Source organism: Rhyacophila brunnea, unplaced genomic scaffold (genome assembly GCF_057557595.1).
Source record: "Rhyacophila brunnea isolate RB1 unplaced genomic scaffold, BYU_Rbru_1.0 scaffold_11, whole genome shotgun sequence".
Lineage (NCBI taxonomy): Eukaryota > Metazoa > Arthropoda > Insecta > Trichoptera > Rhyacophilidae > Rhyacophila > Rhyacophila brunnea.
Genome location: NW_028232763.1, coordinates 45,050,711 through 45,070,105, shown reverse-complemented (window position 1 = coordinate 45,070,105; position 19,395 = coordinate 45,050,711). Strand labels below are relative to the sequence as shown.

Here is a 19,395-nt window from a genome sequence, read left to right as displayed (position 1 = left end):
AACTCCTTAACTCTCGTGAGACGCGCACTACTAAGCGGGCAGCGACTTGCGCTGATCTCGCTTACCAAAGCCTACCGCACAACTTCTACTGACGCGCTTGCTGTACTCGCGGGGGTGCTACCCCTCGATCTGCACGTCCAAGTCAGAGGATCGATCACCCTCCTCTTGGGGGGATCAGCACAACACTCGCCTGTGTCCATCTGACACCACCGCAAAGATCCAAGGACGTTCCTTACAGGAAGACTGTAAGTGACATTGTGTACAATGCGGTGGACCGCCTCCCCCAAGGGGCAGCACACTTACCGTTTTTTTCCAGACGTATTCTGCAGGCACCAAACTAAAAGACTCCAACCTTCGCACTGGATTAGCCAGTTCCTCACCGGCCATGGCAACTTCGCCCCCAGACTCCACGAGTTTGGCTTGATAGTAGATGGGCCGGGTTGTACCTGCGGGCATGACCACCAAGATGTTGAACACATCCTCTGGGATTGCCCGCTTATGGAACTCGAACGAGCGGAGCTGTTTGCCAGGGTCCGTCCTCACACGGGCCCAATTGGTCATGGTCAATTTTGCGGCATTCGAGAAATTTGCAGCGTCGTAATATGGGGAACGGGATAGTCCCGACTCTTCTGTAGACTCATCTATTTCAATTCGTGACACTCAGTATGCGGGTACACAAAGCGGTGTCACGTCAAGTCAGCGGACAGCAGAGCCAGTTCAAAAAACAAAAATTTTCTTTCTTAACTTTCTTCTTTAAGCACTACGGTGCATGGTTGCAGCATCAGTCCCGTGCGGCTCCGTCTCGGGACGGAATGAGCACTTAAAATCACTTCTTTCAGACACATTTAAATCACATCACATCTTTACACGATTTAAGAATTAATACGCCCGCCGCCATCACGAAACAAAGTGACGTGTTTCCAGCTCGACGTCATCTCTCAGAATGCGAGCGAGTCCAAAATTTCGTCGCGCCTATAGTTGAAAATTATTTGCCGTTTCACTGATGGATCACCTTAAGTTATACTCAACACTGTTACAGTTGTTTATGGTATGTGTCATTTCGCCTACTTTGGTAGGTATGACGTTTGTTTGACAGATAAATATTTGGATTATTAAAATAATAACTTTGTAATGTCACGGTGAATACTGTTCAAATTGGAATATTTGATAAAGAAATATAATGGATAGAAAAATAGACGCCAAACAAATTCACAAGGAGGCCGGCGCCGTAATTCTTCGCAGCTATGGACATTTCCTGAAGCAGCAAGATACGAATTTCAAAGAACTACAGAAAAGATCAAACGATATCGTGACAATACAGCACTCGAACTCCAGGACATTTTATCCAATCGGAATTGATTGCGCTCCCTTTGAACACATAGATATACTGGACATTATCGAGTCGGATAATAAGATTCTCAACAAAATTCTAGCAGTTTTCTCCTCACTATGCGAAGAAATAGCGATGTTAGAAAAAGAAGCCATTGAGAGGTACTGTTACATTGAGTATAATATAATATGGTAAATGGGTAATTGTGCCGCAGAGGTAGCCATGAACTTTTATAGGTATATTATTTTTACGAAAACAGTTTATTCTATGTAGACAATTATAATAAATAGCTTTTTTAGTCGGCGCATCGACTTTTCGATCCAAAAATCGTTAATTGAAAATTTGAAATTTTCGTACATTTTGATACACCATTATCACCAGCGGCGGCTCCTCTAATACCATACAAGTGCTACACACTGCCTGCATTTTTGAAGTCATCGCTCAACTTTTCATTGTTATTCATACGTGTATCACTCACTTCGCGAAGTAGAACATGTAGCAGTATTATGAACAATACTCCGTTCATGAGCGCAAAGCGATTGCGATCCAAACAGATTTTCAGTTTGCACAGGATTACAATGAGGTCATTGTATACTACTTAAACGGTGGCCGAATGTTCCTGTAATGGCGTTTTGTGTAGAATTTTTTACACACTTTTAGATCAGCGCACGAAACAAAGGACTCTAGAAACAAAAACGCCAGTTTCTGTTTTATAACAATGTTGGCGAGTTGATTTTTAACAATTTTACTGTTAACATATTTGATGAATCGCCAACATGTTACGAAAATACAAACTCCCGCGTTTATTTCTAAACCACTCATACATTCAAAATAATAAAAAAACACATCAGCGGTTATTTCTTTGGCTGACGCATTATTCGCTCAGAGTGTAAAGCCATAAACTGTGACATTTATATTTCTTTATTATTAAATCATTCTGTTCAAAAACTTTTTGAGAAATAGTATAAATAAACAAAGACATATTTAATTTACCTTCTGAGAAGTCGGTAAGAGAACACGGCAGCCTTCGGTGATTGAGGTAATCATGAAAAGAAGCTTTACGATCTTACATGGCTAGGACACGTATTCTGGATGCCGCCAAAGAGTGTGACACTTCGTACCCTTATGGCACAGCCTCAAAGGTTCCGTCGCCATGGCCGGCCCTCCCTCACCCTGCAGCGGTGCAACAAAAGCGACCTACGTGCTGCAGGTCTGACATGGCGGGAGGCGCAAGAGTTGGCGATGGACCGAGGGAAGTGGCGCGAACTTGTGCTTGCCCTATGCCCCAATGCTGGGTCGTGACATGGCGAAAGAAGAAGATCTTCTCTTTATATAAGGTAAACCATTGCGCACTACCAGAAAATGCTATTCTGAAGACCACCGGCCGCCACTGATTATCACAAACTAAGATTATATGCGGTAATATTAGATTGGGGTAGGTTAGATTAGGTTAGGTTTCGTTTGGTCTAAAAAGAAAGTTGTAAAATCTCATGGCCACCTCTGCGGCACATTTACCGGTAAATGTGCCGCAGATGCCCGCATGAGTTTTTATAACTTTCTTTTTAGACCAAACCCACCCTAACCTAATCTAACATAACCTAACCTACCCCAACCTAATATAATCTTAGTGTGTGATAATGATGTATAGAAATGTTCAAATTTCAAATTATTGGATCAAAAAAGCATCAAGGTATTTAATATATTATAATTGTCTATATGGAACAAATTGTTTTCGTAAAAAAATAATATCAAAGCTCATACGGGCATCTGCGGCATAATTACCTAAAATTATTTTATAGTTTGGATAATATAAGATATGGGTGTTGACTAAAGGCTTAAGTTGCATAGTGTTCATTCTCCCATAGTCTTACACAATTTCGATTTAAATTAAATATGTAAATTTATGGACAATGGAGTATGCAACATGTTGGAGATAAAGTAGAATAAGGCTTGTACTAAAAACCAAAAGGGAATAGATACCAAATACTATGGCCCCACATCCTGAAGCGGGCCCCAAGGCTTGGATCTTTGTCGGGCCCCCCTACCTATCGCCAAGGTTAAAGGCAGTGTGACACTTTCCAAATATTTTATTATTAAAGGAAAATAGCGCCGCAGGCGACTTTTTTACTATTAGAGCAAATTTGTGATGTGTGTTTATCTCACTCATTTGGTTGACTCGCCACGCCGGGCCTCCCATGAGCCCGGGCCCCAAGGCTAGAGCCCTGTCAGCCCCCCCTTTGTGGGGGCCATGCCAGATACCGCTGATGTCGTGTCAGTCTATTGTTCTCAGTAATATTTGGGATGCCCGCGTAGGAACTATTATTCGCCAACATGCCACAGTATATATGTTCACGATATTCTGTCAGCCTCAAGAGCATAAGGCAACCCCACAGCTCCTATCATGTCCTCATGCTGCACGTAGATTGCTCTTATTACCTCACTATCTACAATCAAGGGTCACCTACGACGACTTGATCCATGAGACTGGCATACAGGTGTGAAATTTCGTATTCTAAGCTGGCTCTCACATCTAAACTCATCTCGTCTGCAAAGTGTTGAATACGTTGATGCGAGGTGTTCATTATTCACAAAACACACGTTATCTTATGAACCTTCGCAGTGCTGAAATAACATTTTAGTTTGAAAAAAACATCTGGAGGCACATGCAACTGTTTTTATCCGATATAATCCCGAAATGTCGCACTTCGTCAATCATTTTGGCTTGCCGAGTGACGTCACTGTCCTCGCACGGCCTTGCTATACGCACATAAGAAAGTTGTATGGTGCGCTCAGTTTTGATTTATGACTATTATCCCAGTCGAAACGATTTTCAATGTGCAGCTGGGCTTATGCTTCCATCCATGTCAAGATTATATCTGTCACCAAAATCCAATACATCTGATCAGACATTTTGAAATTCTGATTTCTTGAGAAACTGTAAAAGAGATTTTTGACAATTTGAGAAATCTCGAGAAATAAAGATATCTCGAAAAATCAATTAACCAATTTCAAATTCTTGAGAATCCATAAATAATTTCAAGAAATCCCAACCTCGGGTCAAGAATAAAAATATTAATTTTATCAGTTAATTCAAAAAAATGGTAGATAGGTACCTACTTTAATGACGTAAGAAATATTTATTTAATGTGAATTTACATCTCTAATGTTGATGTGAGGGACATAATGAGGTGTACTGGGTGTATTGGTACGCAAATCACTTGTCAAGTATTCTTCAGTGTACCGTAATGAAAAAAGTTGAGAATCACTACATTAATGGGTAACGTCGTCCATTAGACCAGTTGTTTTCTTTGGTTTCAGTTTGTCCATAAGTAAATTTATTAATTCTTAATTTATTTACCTCGTTTTTTGTATTTCGCAGGCACTACTATTTTCTTGCGTTCTACGGAGAGTTCAGCAGAGAAAAAGATATCTCACCCGAGGAATCTATCAGTAACCACATCGAGAATCTGCATTTATTGACAGCATTTGTGAAACGGTGCCATGAAGTTGTTTTAAATCTCTGCAACCAAATTTGTGCTCTGTTCACGTCTGATCTCATTAATATAAGTAAGTTTTTATCAACCATTTATTACTATTAGGCCGTGCGCAACCGCTCAATGACGCGACTAGTTACAGACCGTTTGGCAGTAGTGTCGCGCAGGAATGGATGGTTTGGCAGAGGACGAGGTGTTGCTACTTCACATTTTACACAATTCCGCCATATAGATTTTTCTCCGCTTTAGTGATGCGTGTGCAGCACCCCCACATGTCCCCACAATACTTTTCCAAACTATCCCTGCAATGAATGGTTTCAAAAATTGGTTTTAGCGGGGCTTACTAAATACTTTCTTACCTTATTAAAGAAAAGATCTATCTAGCGTTGTTTCTGCTTGGTGGAAAACCACTAAAACTTTATCATTAAAGCCTGGAACTGTCTGTATGAGGTTTTTTTAGATAGAGAATTAAGTCTACTGATTCATAGTGCGAAACACCTTTATCTTTATTACTTATTATTATTATTATTAACAGTTATACCACCATACGCAATTTTAAAATGTTCAGTTTACGGACAGTTCGTGTTTACGATTAAATTTTTCAGAAAAATTACATATGGACCTACCTATATAATTCTAGAGTAATTTTACAATTACTCTGAGGAATATTAAGTTTGTATTCTAATAATGTTCATAATAAAAAATGTTTTGAGGCTAGCTGATATAACACAATATTAAACCTATCTTTCATTTGGTCCAATAATAAATCACAAACCTACCTCTATACAATTTTTAATAATATGGTGAGGCTCAGAAAATTTTTCATCAACCGTTGTTATTTTTAACAAAGTCTACATTTACCGCCGTCATTTTAAAACACATAGGTACACTAAACTAACTGAACATATTATTTATGTTAATAAATTTGAAGACAATGTCAGGAATACTGTGATAAAAAACTGTTAAATTGACATGTGCAACTTCTCATCAAAAGATTTGATACATAACTGAGCGATTTTGTGTTAATTATTTCAATGTACCAAATACCTTTTAGGCATTTAAAAAATATGACATAAATCTAAACTGTCTTTAGTATGCACAAACACTTTACTTCATATAAAAAAGGGAACACAAAATAAGGGAAGAAGGTTACCTCTCGAGTGTGACTGTAATCTATATGAATAGAATGTACAATTCTCGAGTGTGTGTGATATAGGATAAACTTTTACACATGTCAAAAAATATATTATGATTTTCAATATTTATGTCTGTATTCATAATATGTATTAAAGTTTGTCACGTAAACGACATGCACACGACAATATTTGGTGACATTGAGCGGGTGTTGTAATTCTTGCGTTTTATGCCCTGACCTTCATTAAACCATATTATAAAAATTTTAATTTTATAAATATTAAAAAGGATTTCAAGTTATACACATTTATATTTTTTATAAAAATCGATGTTTTTTAAAATAGATATAAAAAATATTAAAACTATGAATTAGTCAAAAATCTCTTAGGTGATGCTTAGAAAACTTAATAAACTAAATTTTAATAATAAATATGACCATAAAATATATGTAATAATAGGGTGCGGTCCGATTCAACAAATTCACATTTTATTAAATTTTTTACAATTGTAAGTTTATCTTTGACTTAAAATAAAAAATATTTTTCTTTTTAATGTTTTCAGATACATATTTATTCATTAATACAGTTGAAATTGTAAATTATCAAAAAAAAATATCTCAAATTGCAAGCTTCGTATTTTTCCGCTAGGTGCCTCTTTAAAAAAAGGCTCAGTGAAGACTTCGCCTTAATTAATAAATATGTATCTGAAAACATTAAAAAGAAAAATATTTTTCATTTTAAGTCAAAGATAAACTTACAATTGTAAAAAATGTAATAAAATGTGAATTTGTTGAATCGGACCGCATCTTATTATTAGATATATTTTATGGTCATATTTATTATTAAAATTTAGTTTATTAAGTTTTTTAAGCATCGCCTAAGAGATTTTTGATTAATTCATAATTTTAATATTTTTTATATCTATTTTAAAAAACATCGATTATAAAAAAAATATATAAATGTGTATGACTTGAAATCCTTTTTATTTATATCAAATTTTATTTATGTATGGTCCCAATATTGAAGCATGATTCCCTACACAAAAATGGGATTGGTATTGGAATAGCTTGCGTATTCCAGGATTGTGTAATGAGAATAAGGTGTCCAGATATCATTTCTTCCCATGCGCAAGACTAAAAAGTTAGTCGAACTATCTAATCTTATTTTTAATGTGGTATTATGTAGTTAGAAAGACCATTTTTCAATATTTTACTACATATGCAATTTTTTTTATTTTTTCAGAGGGCCTAAGACTGGGTTATGTAGTCTCACGGTTGGGTGATATCCTGGTGATTTTGATAACCCTGGATCATCTAGTGAATTGTTCACCCTTGCAAAACCATTGGGTTGCTTATCGAAAAGCTATAAGAAGCTTGCATCAAGATCCGGCGAAATATAACCAGACTAATGAGAATCTGAATTGTTTACATGTCGTGTTGAACACGATTGAAGATAAATTAGTTAGCGATAAGATCTTTCAAAACTGTCTTGATTCTCTGGTCAACATGAAGAAAACTTTAGTTGACAAGAGTTGTATGCAGGTCGCTCAGGAGTTTTTACTTTACATCAAGAGCAGTCTGAATGAGCTGGAGAAATCACCGATCGATTTTTACGAATCAAAGTCAGCCATTCATTGGGTGAAAGCAAATGCTGTATTTGTCTTTTACTTTCATGTATTTGGAAATGCTGACAAGAAGGTCTTCAAGAATTTAGTGGATATTAATTTAAAGGTATCTATTTGCTTCATACTTTTCTGTTATTCATTTTTATAATTAAATTATTAGCAAAGTGGAGACATCCTGACGCCAGTGGCAAAGGGTGGAGGTAGGCCGTTCTCGAGTCTCGGTCTTCTGTTCTGTTCCTGGTTCTTAAGATTCCAGTTCAGAGCTCCCAAGTCCTAATTCTTTTTTAACTTTCCATGTCCTCATGTTTTGACAGAATGTTGAAAACCGTTATGCAAAATTTTTGTACAATCTACAATTTGTATTCATTCAATCCATAGCAACTCAATAAAAAAATGTAGAATATATTTTTAAATTCAAATGTGGGTAGATAGTCTAGTGGTGAGGGGTGGAATTAGGCTATTAAGATCTGACATAAATAATACATACTAAACTTTGTCTGTCAACTATATTTGTTTTCATTGAACTAAGACTACAATGTGTAGATAGTGTTTGTTAGTTTTTAAAATTAAATCAAACCCCGCGTAATCCAAGCCGTAGTGGATAATAGTCAAAAACTATTTGTTTATCTATAAAATATCTAAAATTATGCCATTAAACCGTACATCATTTTAGATATTTTATAGATATAGGAATATTTTTTACCAATTCGTGGGTCGGGATGTGAAGTCAGATAAGTCACAAATTGTCATTTTGAGATATAGCAAAATCAAAGTTCAAAAAATTCCCCACATTCCCCTAATTATAGTTATGTTTTTTTATGGATAACAAATCAAAGTACATGTAATTGGCTTTCAATTATATGTCCTAAAAGTATTCTAACTATTTTGTTTCATTAAAACTTAATTGGTTTAAAAAAAAAAAGGAATTGACTTAACTGGAATTGCACAAAAAATGATTGACTTATCTTACTACGCACAAAGTAATATTGTTATTTTTTCATGTTAATCCGACTAATATTAGCAATAAAACACACATTTTATACATAAATCTTATTGGTTTATTGAAAAAAATATTATATAAATTTAAAAGTAGCATTTTTATAACTTTTTTTACTTTAATGTTATTTAATTAGTGAAAAGGCACACAAACCTGAATATTATAAAGGTTCATCGTTATCATTAAACTTCAGTATGGATTTCTTCAATGATATCAGTTTAAATATCACTGACTATCTCAGATGTCTCAAGTGACTCATAAAATTCTCTATAATACGGTGAAATGTACGGAAGTAAGTCTATTAAATCTTTCGTCTTGTCTCGTCTTATATATGAAATTTGTTAAAATGCAGTCGTCTCGTCGAGAGTTCTTTTAAATTTCACTATTCCCAGTTCGTGTTTGTTGAATTGAAGCCACTTAACATCTCTCCAAACAAACTTATTCCCATCTGTATCTATTTTTCTGAGTGGGAATGGTCCTTTTAATCGATCTGAGTAGTTAAAAAAATCTGCACGAGTCCATTTCAGTGACTTTAAAAGGATTTTTCTTTGCAACCTCACACATTGATTTGGCCCAATCATGAGGATGTTCGATCGTTCCACTAAATGTCTTTTTTTTCTTCTCAATTATGCGATAATCACTATCGCACTTCATATGTGTGTGGCCAGGGACTAAAAATTGTGATCAATTTTGTTTAAAGTCTCAGAATGTTTTACTGCTATCATGCACATTACAGTTATGTGGCTATTTTTGTTTTGACCCGCACATCTATCAGAATACATCACATGCTTAATATTATCATGTATCCCCTTGGTAAAGTATTTGAACAGGCATGAAGCGATATCCAACTTTAGTTTTTCTGCTCAGGTTTCGGTCGACTCATCCGCTTCAGACTCCAATTCCCTCTTACAAAACCAACCAATTCGGCGGGTGGAGGTTTGAAGGCGGAAACTTCAAGCTACTTTACTCATTAATGAGTGAAGTGGACTGGAGTGAGTTGCTCGAGATTTGTGATGTGAATGAGGCGGTACAATGTTTTTACAATATTGTGTATAATATTTTTGATCAATGCTTTTCGAGGAAGTCGCCATGTCGTGGTGGAAGGCGATACCCGAGGTGGTTTTCTTGGGAGATTATTGGGGACATTAAGGTCAAGCATAACTATCATACAGCATGGAAGGCTGGGCATGATCAGACTGACTATATCATGTTTAGCATCTATCGTTCGAAAGTGAGACAAGCTGTTCGACGGGCCTATCGAACATATATGGAAACGGTAGGAGATTCCATTCGCGAAAATCCTAAATTGTTTTGGAATTACGTAAAATCGTTAAGAAGAGATGGTGGGTTTACTGATAGGATGAGTTGTAAGGGCGAAGAGGTAACCGGACATGGAGTGGCAGAAGCATTTGCTGGTCATTTCAAGTCTGTCTACGCAAGTAGTATTCCAAATCTGGATGTTGCCTCAGCGTCAGGAAAACCGTCATGTGGTGCCCAATCCGTCGATATTTTTTCAATTAATGAGAGCGATGTACTTCAGTTTATTAAAAAACTAAAGAATACTCGCTCTTTGGGACCTGATTATGTTCCTACATTTTTTTTAAAGGGTTGTATTGACTTCGTCAAAGGCCCGCTTTCATATATATTTAATCTCGCAATGGAGACAGGTATCTTCCCGGAAACGTGGAAGATGTCGAAGGTTACTCCAATCCATAAGAGTGGTACAGAGTCATCAGTGGAGAATTACAGGCCGGTAGCTGTTCTCTCTGCACCAGCAAAAGTTCTTGAGATGATCATGCACAACATGATTTCTCCAAAAATTGAGTCATTTATAATAAATGAACAGCATGGATTTAGAGCAGGCCGATCAATGGAAACTAACCTGATGGTATTTACCGATTATGTGTCATCGGCACTGGATAGAGGCCACCAGGTCGACTGTTCTTACAATGACTTCTCGAAAGCATTTGACAAGGTCGATCATGACATCCTGATGGAAAAACTCCAACTTATTGGATTGTCGGATCGATTTTTGAAGCTATTCGGGAGTTATTTTAGGAACCGTCAACAATACGTATCGTACGGCCTTTATCAGTCACAGACCTTTTACACATTTTCTGGTGTCCCCCAGGGCTCAAACTTAGGGCCGTTGCTGTTCACGATTTTTATAAATGACATAGCATTGGTAATAAAAAATGCTATGTTTTTGTTGTTCGCTGATGACTTGAAACTCTTTTTGGAAGTTGTCACCTTGGACGATTGTCGTCAGCTCCAACTTGATATAGATAATGTATTAAATTGGGGCAGGCGTAACAAACTAGAATTCAATATTGATAAATGCAATCTTTTATCGTTTACCAGAGCCTCAAAAGTGTTGTTTTTCCAATACTCGATGCATGGCAGAGTTCTATCTCGAATATCATCTGTAAGGGATCTTGGCATTACGTTTGAGAGTAAACTGACATTTATTAGCCATATAGTTACCATTTGTAACAAAGCGCTCAAAATGTTGGGCTTCGTCATGCGTACTTCCTGGGTCTTTTCAGATGTTACGGTATTAAAACTTTTATTTAATTCTTTAGTTCGAAGCAGACTTGAGAGTGGGTCTATTGTTTGGGCACCGCACCAGTTGAAGTATGGCCTTATGGTGGAGAGGGTACAGAAGAAATTCTTGAGACTCCTTTACTTGAGGTTGTATGGATACTATCCGTGGCTTTATCCAACTGACTTTCTCTTAGGCATGTTTACATACTGCAGTCTGCAATTTAGATGAAATCTTTTGATATATTAGTATTTTGTAGTTGTGATCCTTATCGTCACAACTACAAAATAAAAGAGAAATGTTTCTAAAATGGGATTTAGAATAGAGTAAAGTATAAAGCGAAGAGTAGAGCATGAGACATAAGCAAACAAGGAAGGGCCTTGGGTTACCTGCATCCTTTTCAAGCTGAACAATAATTACTTCCGTAACCTCGCAACTGACAACTGTAAAAATTAAATTAGAAAACAAGAAGGCATTACACGGCTGAAGGCACGTGCAATCTATGGTTAAAAGATGTACTTATTAAAGTCCTGGACGCCACACGGTCTTGATACCGTGAAAGATTATAATTATATAGCAGTGAGGAAGAAAGGGGGAATAATAAATGAAAGAGCAATTTATGTACTTGACCGAAACTATATTATAGCAAAAACAAGAATATTACATTAAGAGGTTATTAAGGAAATACTATAATAAAGGCAAGCAGCTAAGTTTTAAAAGAAACATTGGAAGATAAGTGAATCAAATAATAATAGTTTTAAAATACCAAACTTGGAACGACACAGAGGCCTCAAGCACTGCGGCTGCAATCGTGCTGCTTTAAGTGACGTCCATTATAAATGTTGGGTAAAACCAAAGCAGAGCACGACTATACTGGATGACAGACAGAATCAAAAAGCCTTGTTGCTTCTTTCACACCTCGCGACGTCCGTTGCGGCCGGAAATTCTATCAGTGACATCTGTGCAATGGCGTACGCTCCATGACGTGACCATAAATATTCGTCGGGGTTGCCAGAGTATGAATGTTAGTTATGTTCATTTTGAACATAACACTTTATTTAGCTACGTATTTTTTTCGACTTATACAAGGTATAAATGAGAACTCTGCCATTCTGGGCAGTGTTGACCTGTGTGTCCCTGATAACTATCTTAGAAATAGAGACCATCAGTTGTTTATTCTCCCAAGGTGCAGAACCAACCTGCCACTGGTAATGCCAATTGGGAGAGTGATAACTATGTTCAACGAAATTGCTTCTTGGTGTTGATATATTCCACCTACGTGAGAATGAGTTTAGGTGGATGTTGTTTTATAAATTCTTAAAATAGGGTCTGCTTAACTCATCCGGTGTACTTCCTTGTACCTATCTAATTCATCTACTGATATATCTCTTTTTTTATGTAATACTGTTATATTTATATATCTTTGTTTCTAAATGTCATGTTGTGAACGTCTTAAACTTATAATTTGTAATGTCCACAATATGTTAAAAAAATAAATGAATTGAATTGAATTGAATCGTTAGCTTCTCTATTAGCAAGAGTCTCATGGCATTCATAGCAATACCCCTGGTTATTATCACAATCATGCACTGTCAAATGTCGTTTGTAAAAGGCCAGGAAACTTTGCTGCATGTCAAATGTTACAATTTGGCAAGAGGAATCTTGCAAGTACTCTTTATCACAACTTTCAGCTGAATATGCAAAGTCAGCTTCGTGATGATGCTCTTTCAATTCCTCACGAGTTTTATTTCTTTCTTCATCGTTGGTGGAATTCTTAATTGAGTTAAGTTTATCGCATTTTTGGCAAGTATCTTTATTTGGCCGTTTGAATGTTAAGTTCATGCTATGGAATATTTCTGCGTATAAACGAATATTGATGGGATTAGAGCTAATACTCTTCAAATATTGAGAATACATCACAGTTATTGTCAAATGTGGCGGTAAGTATTTTCTGACAGTCCCTTCTAGAGTAATGACTCTCATAATGATGGAATTGAGAAAATATGTGTCTTTCCTATTTGCCTATCTTCTTCGCTATCTTTGTTTTTAGAGATATTTTTCCTCTTGCATCTTCTTGAATAAGTATACCGGAAGTAGTCGCACGTTTTTTTCTCATAACATATTCAAAAAAAATGTGACTTTCACGTAATGTTTTTAGTGTACAACCTTTACAAATTGGTTTCCGTAACAGTTCAACAGTCAAGTAATATTGTGAACTGTTACTTGGCAAAAATGTTGTTTTCCTGTTCGCTTTGTCTGATACGACTTTTTTCGTATTCATAACTTCCATTATAGGTACTTGTTGTGTAACTTTTGCCAGTATTTCGTGCAACATTTTTATCATTTCTGAAGGCTTTGTATCATCCCTTAAGTTATATTTTTGGTGATTATTATTTCTCAATCGAGAACGAGGGTAACAGGTTAAAACATCGTTGTGATGTGTAATCGTGGAAGCACTATTTGAGCATGAAGGGCGTGGTTCTTCAATGTCGGTAAATTAGACTGTAATAATTCTTGAATATTAAAATCAGGATTTTTTATGCTATCAATGAATCGTCAACATACAAGTTATTGGAGTATGTGGTTGAACCTAGAAGCAAGATTATTTGTTTGGATATTGTGTAAGTACGTGTTTTTAGATTTAAATAAATCAAATTCGATAAATTTGGTATATTTTGTATTATTTACAAATAATACACATACTTATTTATATAAGTCATAATTTATTATAATATGACTATTTTACTTAGGTTCTGTTGTTATTTTTTTTTCAAAATTGCTCAAAATATGTTTAAAAATACGTTAGATTCACCAAAATCAACACTGAGTAGGTATGACATTTGAAGGTAAGCCAACTATGAGTAGTAAGGTAAGTCACACAAAATGTTGACTTATCTGACTACTCATGTGACTTAACTGTGTACACACCCCGTAAAATAAAAAATATGTTTTGACTGAAACTGCATCTCGCAAATGGTGAGACATACGGCTTACCTGGCTACACACAACGAAAGATTTTTTTTTTAGTATAGTGGCATTCATATCTCATTTTTGCTGTTTTGTGACTTACCTGACTACACATCTCGACCCACGAATTATGGTTTGGTATAGGCAAAGCTTAATGAATTTAAAAAAAACTAACTAAACCGTTTGTAATATGTATTCTTAATTCGAAAAAATATAAGTATGACTGAAAAAATGTGCACTAATTTTGTCAGTTCACCCATAGCATACCTAAAATATTATGGTTTGGTTAGGCAGAGTTTAATTATTGAATTTAAAAAACTAACCAGCACAATCTGCTAATTGTATTCTTAGTTCAATGAAAACAAATATGTTTGACTGACAAAATTTAGTGTACAGTCTACGTCTACCCCTTGCCACTGCCTGACGCTATCTAGGATCAAGTTTAATACATACATTCCTTCGTAATATTATGTTGATTAAAAAATACAAAGATGGTTGCCTGTATTAACGGAATTTGAAGTATAACCCCAGTTGTATCTCCACAGGAAAGTACCTTTCAAAATATTATATCATACAGAATATTATAAAGACAGTATTCTTTCTATGCTTTATTATAAACTTGTTAGACATTTATAATCATCCACAGGTAATTAATAAATAAATGTCAAAACTTAAAAATCCTCCTGTAAAATAGCATTTTGGTTAATTCGCCATTTTTACAAAACACTGACGATATATTGGTAGCTTTAGCAGAGCGCCTGGAATGCGATTATTATTGAATTGAGCTCCAAACCTGTGACTTCTTACTATTTGTGATTACATATGGTCATTGGTTCACACGGACCTCCACAGAGTGGAGATTGTTTACAATTTACAAGACATTTTTACAAGGAATGGCTGCTGGGCCTTTGTTATGGTAATTAAACACACCAAAAAAACAACATGTAAATTTTGTCTGACTTGGGAATTGAACTCATAGCTTCAAAAGAGGACATTCGTACTTAATTGCCTCTTGTTAAGTGTTATTTTTTATGTCAAATTAATATTCACTTATATATGTGTATGTTTTTTAGGCACACAGTGTACCATTATTTGGCCTTGCGGTGTGGCATCCTGAGCATTTCCTTCTCCGCCATGCCGGAGCTCTATGCTCCACCAATAGCAAATTGTCACAGAATATGGCAAAAGCGCGGCACCAGTACATAACTGGCAAAAAACAAAATCTATTCAAAGACGCTCTAAATGCGCAGATGCAGAGCAGTAAATGGTCTCTGGAAGTATCCCAAACATTCGGCACCGGAGAGGCCAACTTGAACGCGTCGCAAATGACAAATAGGATGCAGCTTCTATTTCAAGGAGTTAAATTTGCTTCGCAGATAAATTTTATTATTACAAGTTATACGAGCATTCACATGTCTCAAGGAATACCTATCACCAAAAGTTCTCTAATGGCTATTTGTAAACTCGTCGAAGTTCTGAAAGGATTGAATTTGGTATTTCAAAATAACTTTGCATCGATTACGGCGTCTGTCAATCTAATTGTGCAACATTTGTCATATCAAATTATCACCTTGTTGTTATCTGCCAAGAAAAATTTGATGGCCGATAAAAATTACGCTAAACAACGGCTCGATGAATTGACTGCTATTGTGATCGCCGAGCGGTCGCTTAGAGGGCCTGCTACCTTTCAGAGAAGAATTGTTGCGCATATCGCTTTGTCACTAGTGCCCACGCAAGTATTTTCCGATGACGGTCTTTCAAAGATACTAGATTTGCTAGACAGAGAAGAGAAAGTAATTCATGTTCAATCGAAAATGGATTCACTATGCGATTGCTCATTTATGTATTGGCAAAAGTCGATTGTTCCTGTTTATTTTCAGAATGTATTCGATTCAAAGAAAGACATGTCACGGTTGAGACTTTTATTCCAAGCTTTGAACGATTGTTCAAAAGCTATTAATATGTATGAAAAATATTCAACAAACAAAGAGAATTCGCATAGCTTCGATAAAGAGATCGAAGGATGTTTTCATGAAAGCGTTCTGAAACCGCTGTCTCAGCAATTGGAAACAAATCTCAGATTGCATATTCATTCGCATTTACAACTCGATTCCATGAATCCGTTCACAGTTCCGGTCAACGATAATACATCCCTCATTACAATGAACCCTTTCAGATTCGATAAGATGTTTCTATCGGTGATTGATAATGTAGAACATTATTTATCATACACGTTTTATAATCTAACAACAGTCGTTCTGAGCGATTGGAAAACTTACGGTGAAATGCGTCAATTGGCCAATTTTAAATTCGGACTGAAAACTGTTGAAGACCATTTGCCAACGCAAACGCTAGAACAAGGATTAGATGTACTGGAAATAATGCGAAATATTCACATTTTCGTCTCAAAGTATCTGTACAATTTGAACAATCAAATATTTATCAAACAAAACAGCAACAATAAACATTTGAATACAATCAATATAAGACATATCGCCAATTCTATACGAACACACGGCACAGGAATCATGAATACGACTGTTAATTTTACTTATCAATTCCTGAGAAAGAAATTTAATACATTTAATCAGTTTATGTTTGATGAACTGATAAAATCTCGCCTAATAAAAGCACATTTGGAGGTAGAGATAGAACAATTGTACAGTTATAAACGTGCTGAGAAATTTATTCAGAGTATACGAACATTAGGATGCAACGAGGATGGGCTTACTTACTTGCATCAGTTCCGATTGCTCATAAGTCATATCGGTAATGCTATGGGCTACGTCCGTATGGTACGTTCTGGAGGTTTGCATTGCTGTGCTAACGCAACGGCATTTTTACCATCTCTCGAGGACGAAGTTTCGTATATTGACCTGTGGGAGGAAGACGAACCGGATGAATTTATCAAGGAATCCGTGCATAACCTTGATATGACTATTAACAATTTGACGTCTAATTTTTCGCAAGGGACTGAGTATTTTAAACTTTTGGTGGATGTGTTTTCGCCTGTGCTGAGAAATCCGGAGAACATGCATTTGAAAACTTTTCATCTGATTGTACCTCCGCTTATGTTAAATTTCATTGAACACATGCTCCTGTGCAAGGATAAGATGAACAAAAAGAATAAAATCGGAGCTGCATTTACTGACGATGGTTTTGCGATGGGCATTGCGTATATATTGAAACTACTGGATAAGGTGAGGAGAATTTTTGTTTTTACTGGAAATGGATGTTAGCCACTTATTAGGTTGGTACTTTGGGTCCAAACACACTTTGAAAAACAATGTGTGAATGTGTATAGACCCGGGATTCGAACCAGGGACCCATCACATTATAAACCTGATGTGTAACCGCTCGGCCATCGTGGGTTTATATAACTTAAGGCTATTTATGTACTAAGTTGTCTGGCAGCATAATTGTGCACTTTTGTATAAAAGTACGAAATTTGGTAAGATGAATAGGCATATTTCAAGAGTTATTTTTAAGATGTTGAGCCGTTTCAAAATTTATCCGGAAGCCACTGAATTCCAAAATGGTGGAAAAATTCAATTTTCTACAATTATTACCTTCTGATTGGATTGATTTTCAGTTTGGTTATGTTTGTTGAATACTAATTCGAAGATATTTTGCAATTGGAAGCCCAGAAATATCAAGATGGTGGCCAAAATATATATTTTTTTTAATTATCGTCTGTTTTGATTGATATTCATTTAGACATGTATTTTATGGTGCTGAATACTAATTCACAGTTTAACTAGATATGTTGTAATTGTAAACCTATGAAATATCAAAATGGCTGCCAAAAATTAGATTAATTATTTTAAAATGCCCGTAAACAAATAAACCTTCAAAAAGTTCAGGTTTTTTTAAATTATACACGGATGGAAAACATGTGTAAATGCACTGACAAACAAGCAAGTGTGGCTATGTTTGCAGGGATTTTTTTCTGTTTACAACTAGCGGCATGTGATCTTGTGGAATGATTTTTTGAGTAGAGTGCGTAAGTTTGTATGATGTGGGCTGTCCAAACTACATTTATTAATATTTTTAGCTCATAGTTTCAAGGTAATAACATTTTGTTAATATGTTTTATTTGTCTTTTCAGTACAATGAGTTTGACTCCCTCCATTGGTTCAAATCTGTCGACGCGTATATAGCTCAAGAAAGACAGTCGGTCAAAGAGCAATTGTCAAAAGGACAAGACCAAGCATTAGCTCTTACGGAAAAAAAATTGAACGTACTGGAGCAAGAATTCCAGTTACTGTACTTTAGTTTCAGCAGTGCAAGAATTTTCTTTCAATGAATCGATAAACAATAATGTATTTATCTTATTACAGTATTGCCAACTTATATCTTCCCTTTTCTCATTCTCCCTATTTTTTACATAATATTAAGTATGTTGAAATTAAAATATGAACAAAAATAAAAAATGTTTACCGTAACAAAATAAACAATTAAATAAAATGTAATCATTCCACATTCAGATTATTAATTTGTTTAATCTTAGTATAAGTACAAAATGTGATATATTATACCGATCAATAATTATTACAAATTGTTAAACTTATTGACTAATTTACAGTAATCAAGTATAGCACATTTATTAATTTAAATGACAGTTTTTTCACCTTGCCACATAATTTTCAGGTCGTCATACTGTATTCCATTTTTGAATTTTTTTGAACATAGATTAGACAATAAGAGGGGTAGTGGAATCACAGTAATAAAAAAAAATTATAACAATGATAATTACATTTTTTTATATTGGGTGAATACCTGGGTGATATTATTTTTTTTTAAATTTGAAACAAATGATCATTATTTTATTGCCTAAAAATAATTTATATCTATAAATACAGACCGGCTTATAACTTCTAAAATTGTATTATAAATTCGTAGTAAAATGATTTTTTTCTCAAAATTAGACAGTCTTCATAATTACGCAGGATTTATATTACAAATCCTACAATTTTTTCTAAATGTTTGTAAGTAGGTAAGGTATATTTAATTTTGATATTTTTTATTATGTTAGAATTGAGAAATGTTTATTTATTGTACCCATTATATTATAATATTGGCTCATTTAAATTAAATCTTCAATTATATTATAAATTTATTCTTATTATATATTATTTTGACTTTTGGTTTTGGCTTGTCCATATCGGTCCCAAATTCAATATTTTCACTATACTATATTGTCGATTCCCTTATACATATTATGTACCAAAGTTTATATTGTAGTTTATTTCCCTTTAATGTAAGTATATAGAAAACAAAAATATTATATCTAATTTTATACTATTAT

At 35.1% G+C, this 19,395-nt stretch overlaps 1 protein-coding gene across 1 annotated transcript; it reads left to right on the top strand.

The window, feature by feature from the left end:
* The first annotated feature begins 1,041 nt into the window (after positions 1–1,041).
* On the top strand, positions 1,042–18,812 carry SWIP (strumpellin and WASH-interacting protein). The gene is made up of 5 exons (XM_085960425.1): positions 1,042–1,491; positions 4,710–4,897; positions 7,200–7,687; positions 15,161–17,287; positions 18,196–18,812. The coding sequence occupies exons 1-5, from the start codon at positions 1,181–1,183 to the stop codon at positions 18,391–18,393; spliced, it is 3,312 nt and encodes a 1,103-aa protein (XP_085816551.1). The 5' UTR covers positions 1,042–1,180; the 3' UTR covers positions 18,394–18,812.
* The last annotated feature ends 583 nt before the right edge of the window (positions 18,813–19,395 follow it).

Coding starts and splice junctions, on each gene's coding strand:
- SWIP (XM_085960425.1), top strand. CDS start 1,181: ATGGATAGAAAAATAGACGCCAAACAAATTCACAAGGAGGCCGGCGCC. Junction 4,898..7,199: donor GTCTGATCTCATTAATATAA/GTAAGTTTTTAT, acceptor TTATTTTTTCAG/AGGGCCTAAGACTGGGTTAT. Junction 7,688..15,160: donor TAGTGGATATTAATTTAAAG/GTATCTATTTGC, acceptor TATGTTTTTTAG/GCACACAGTGTACCATTATT.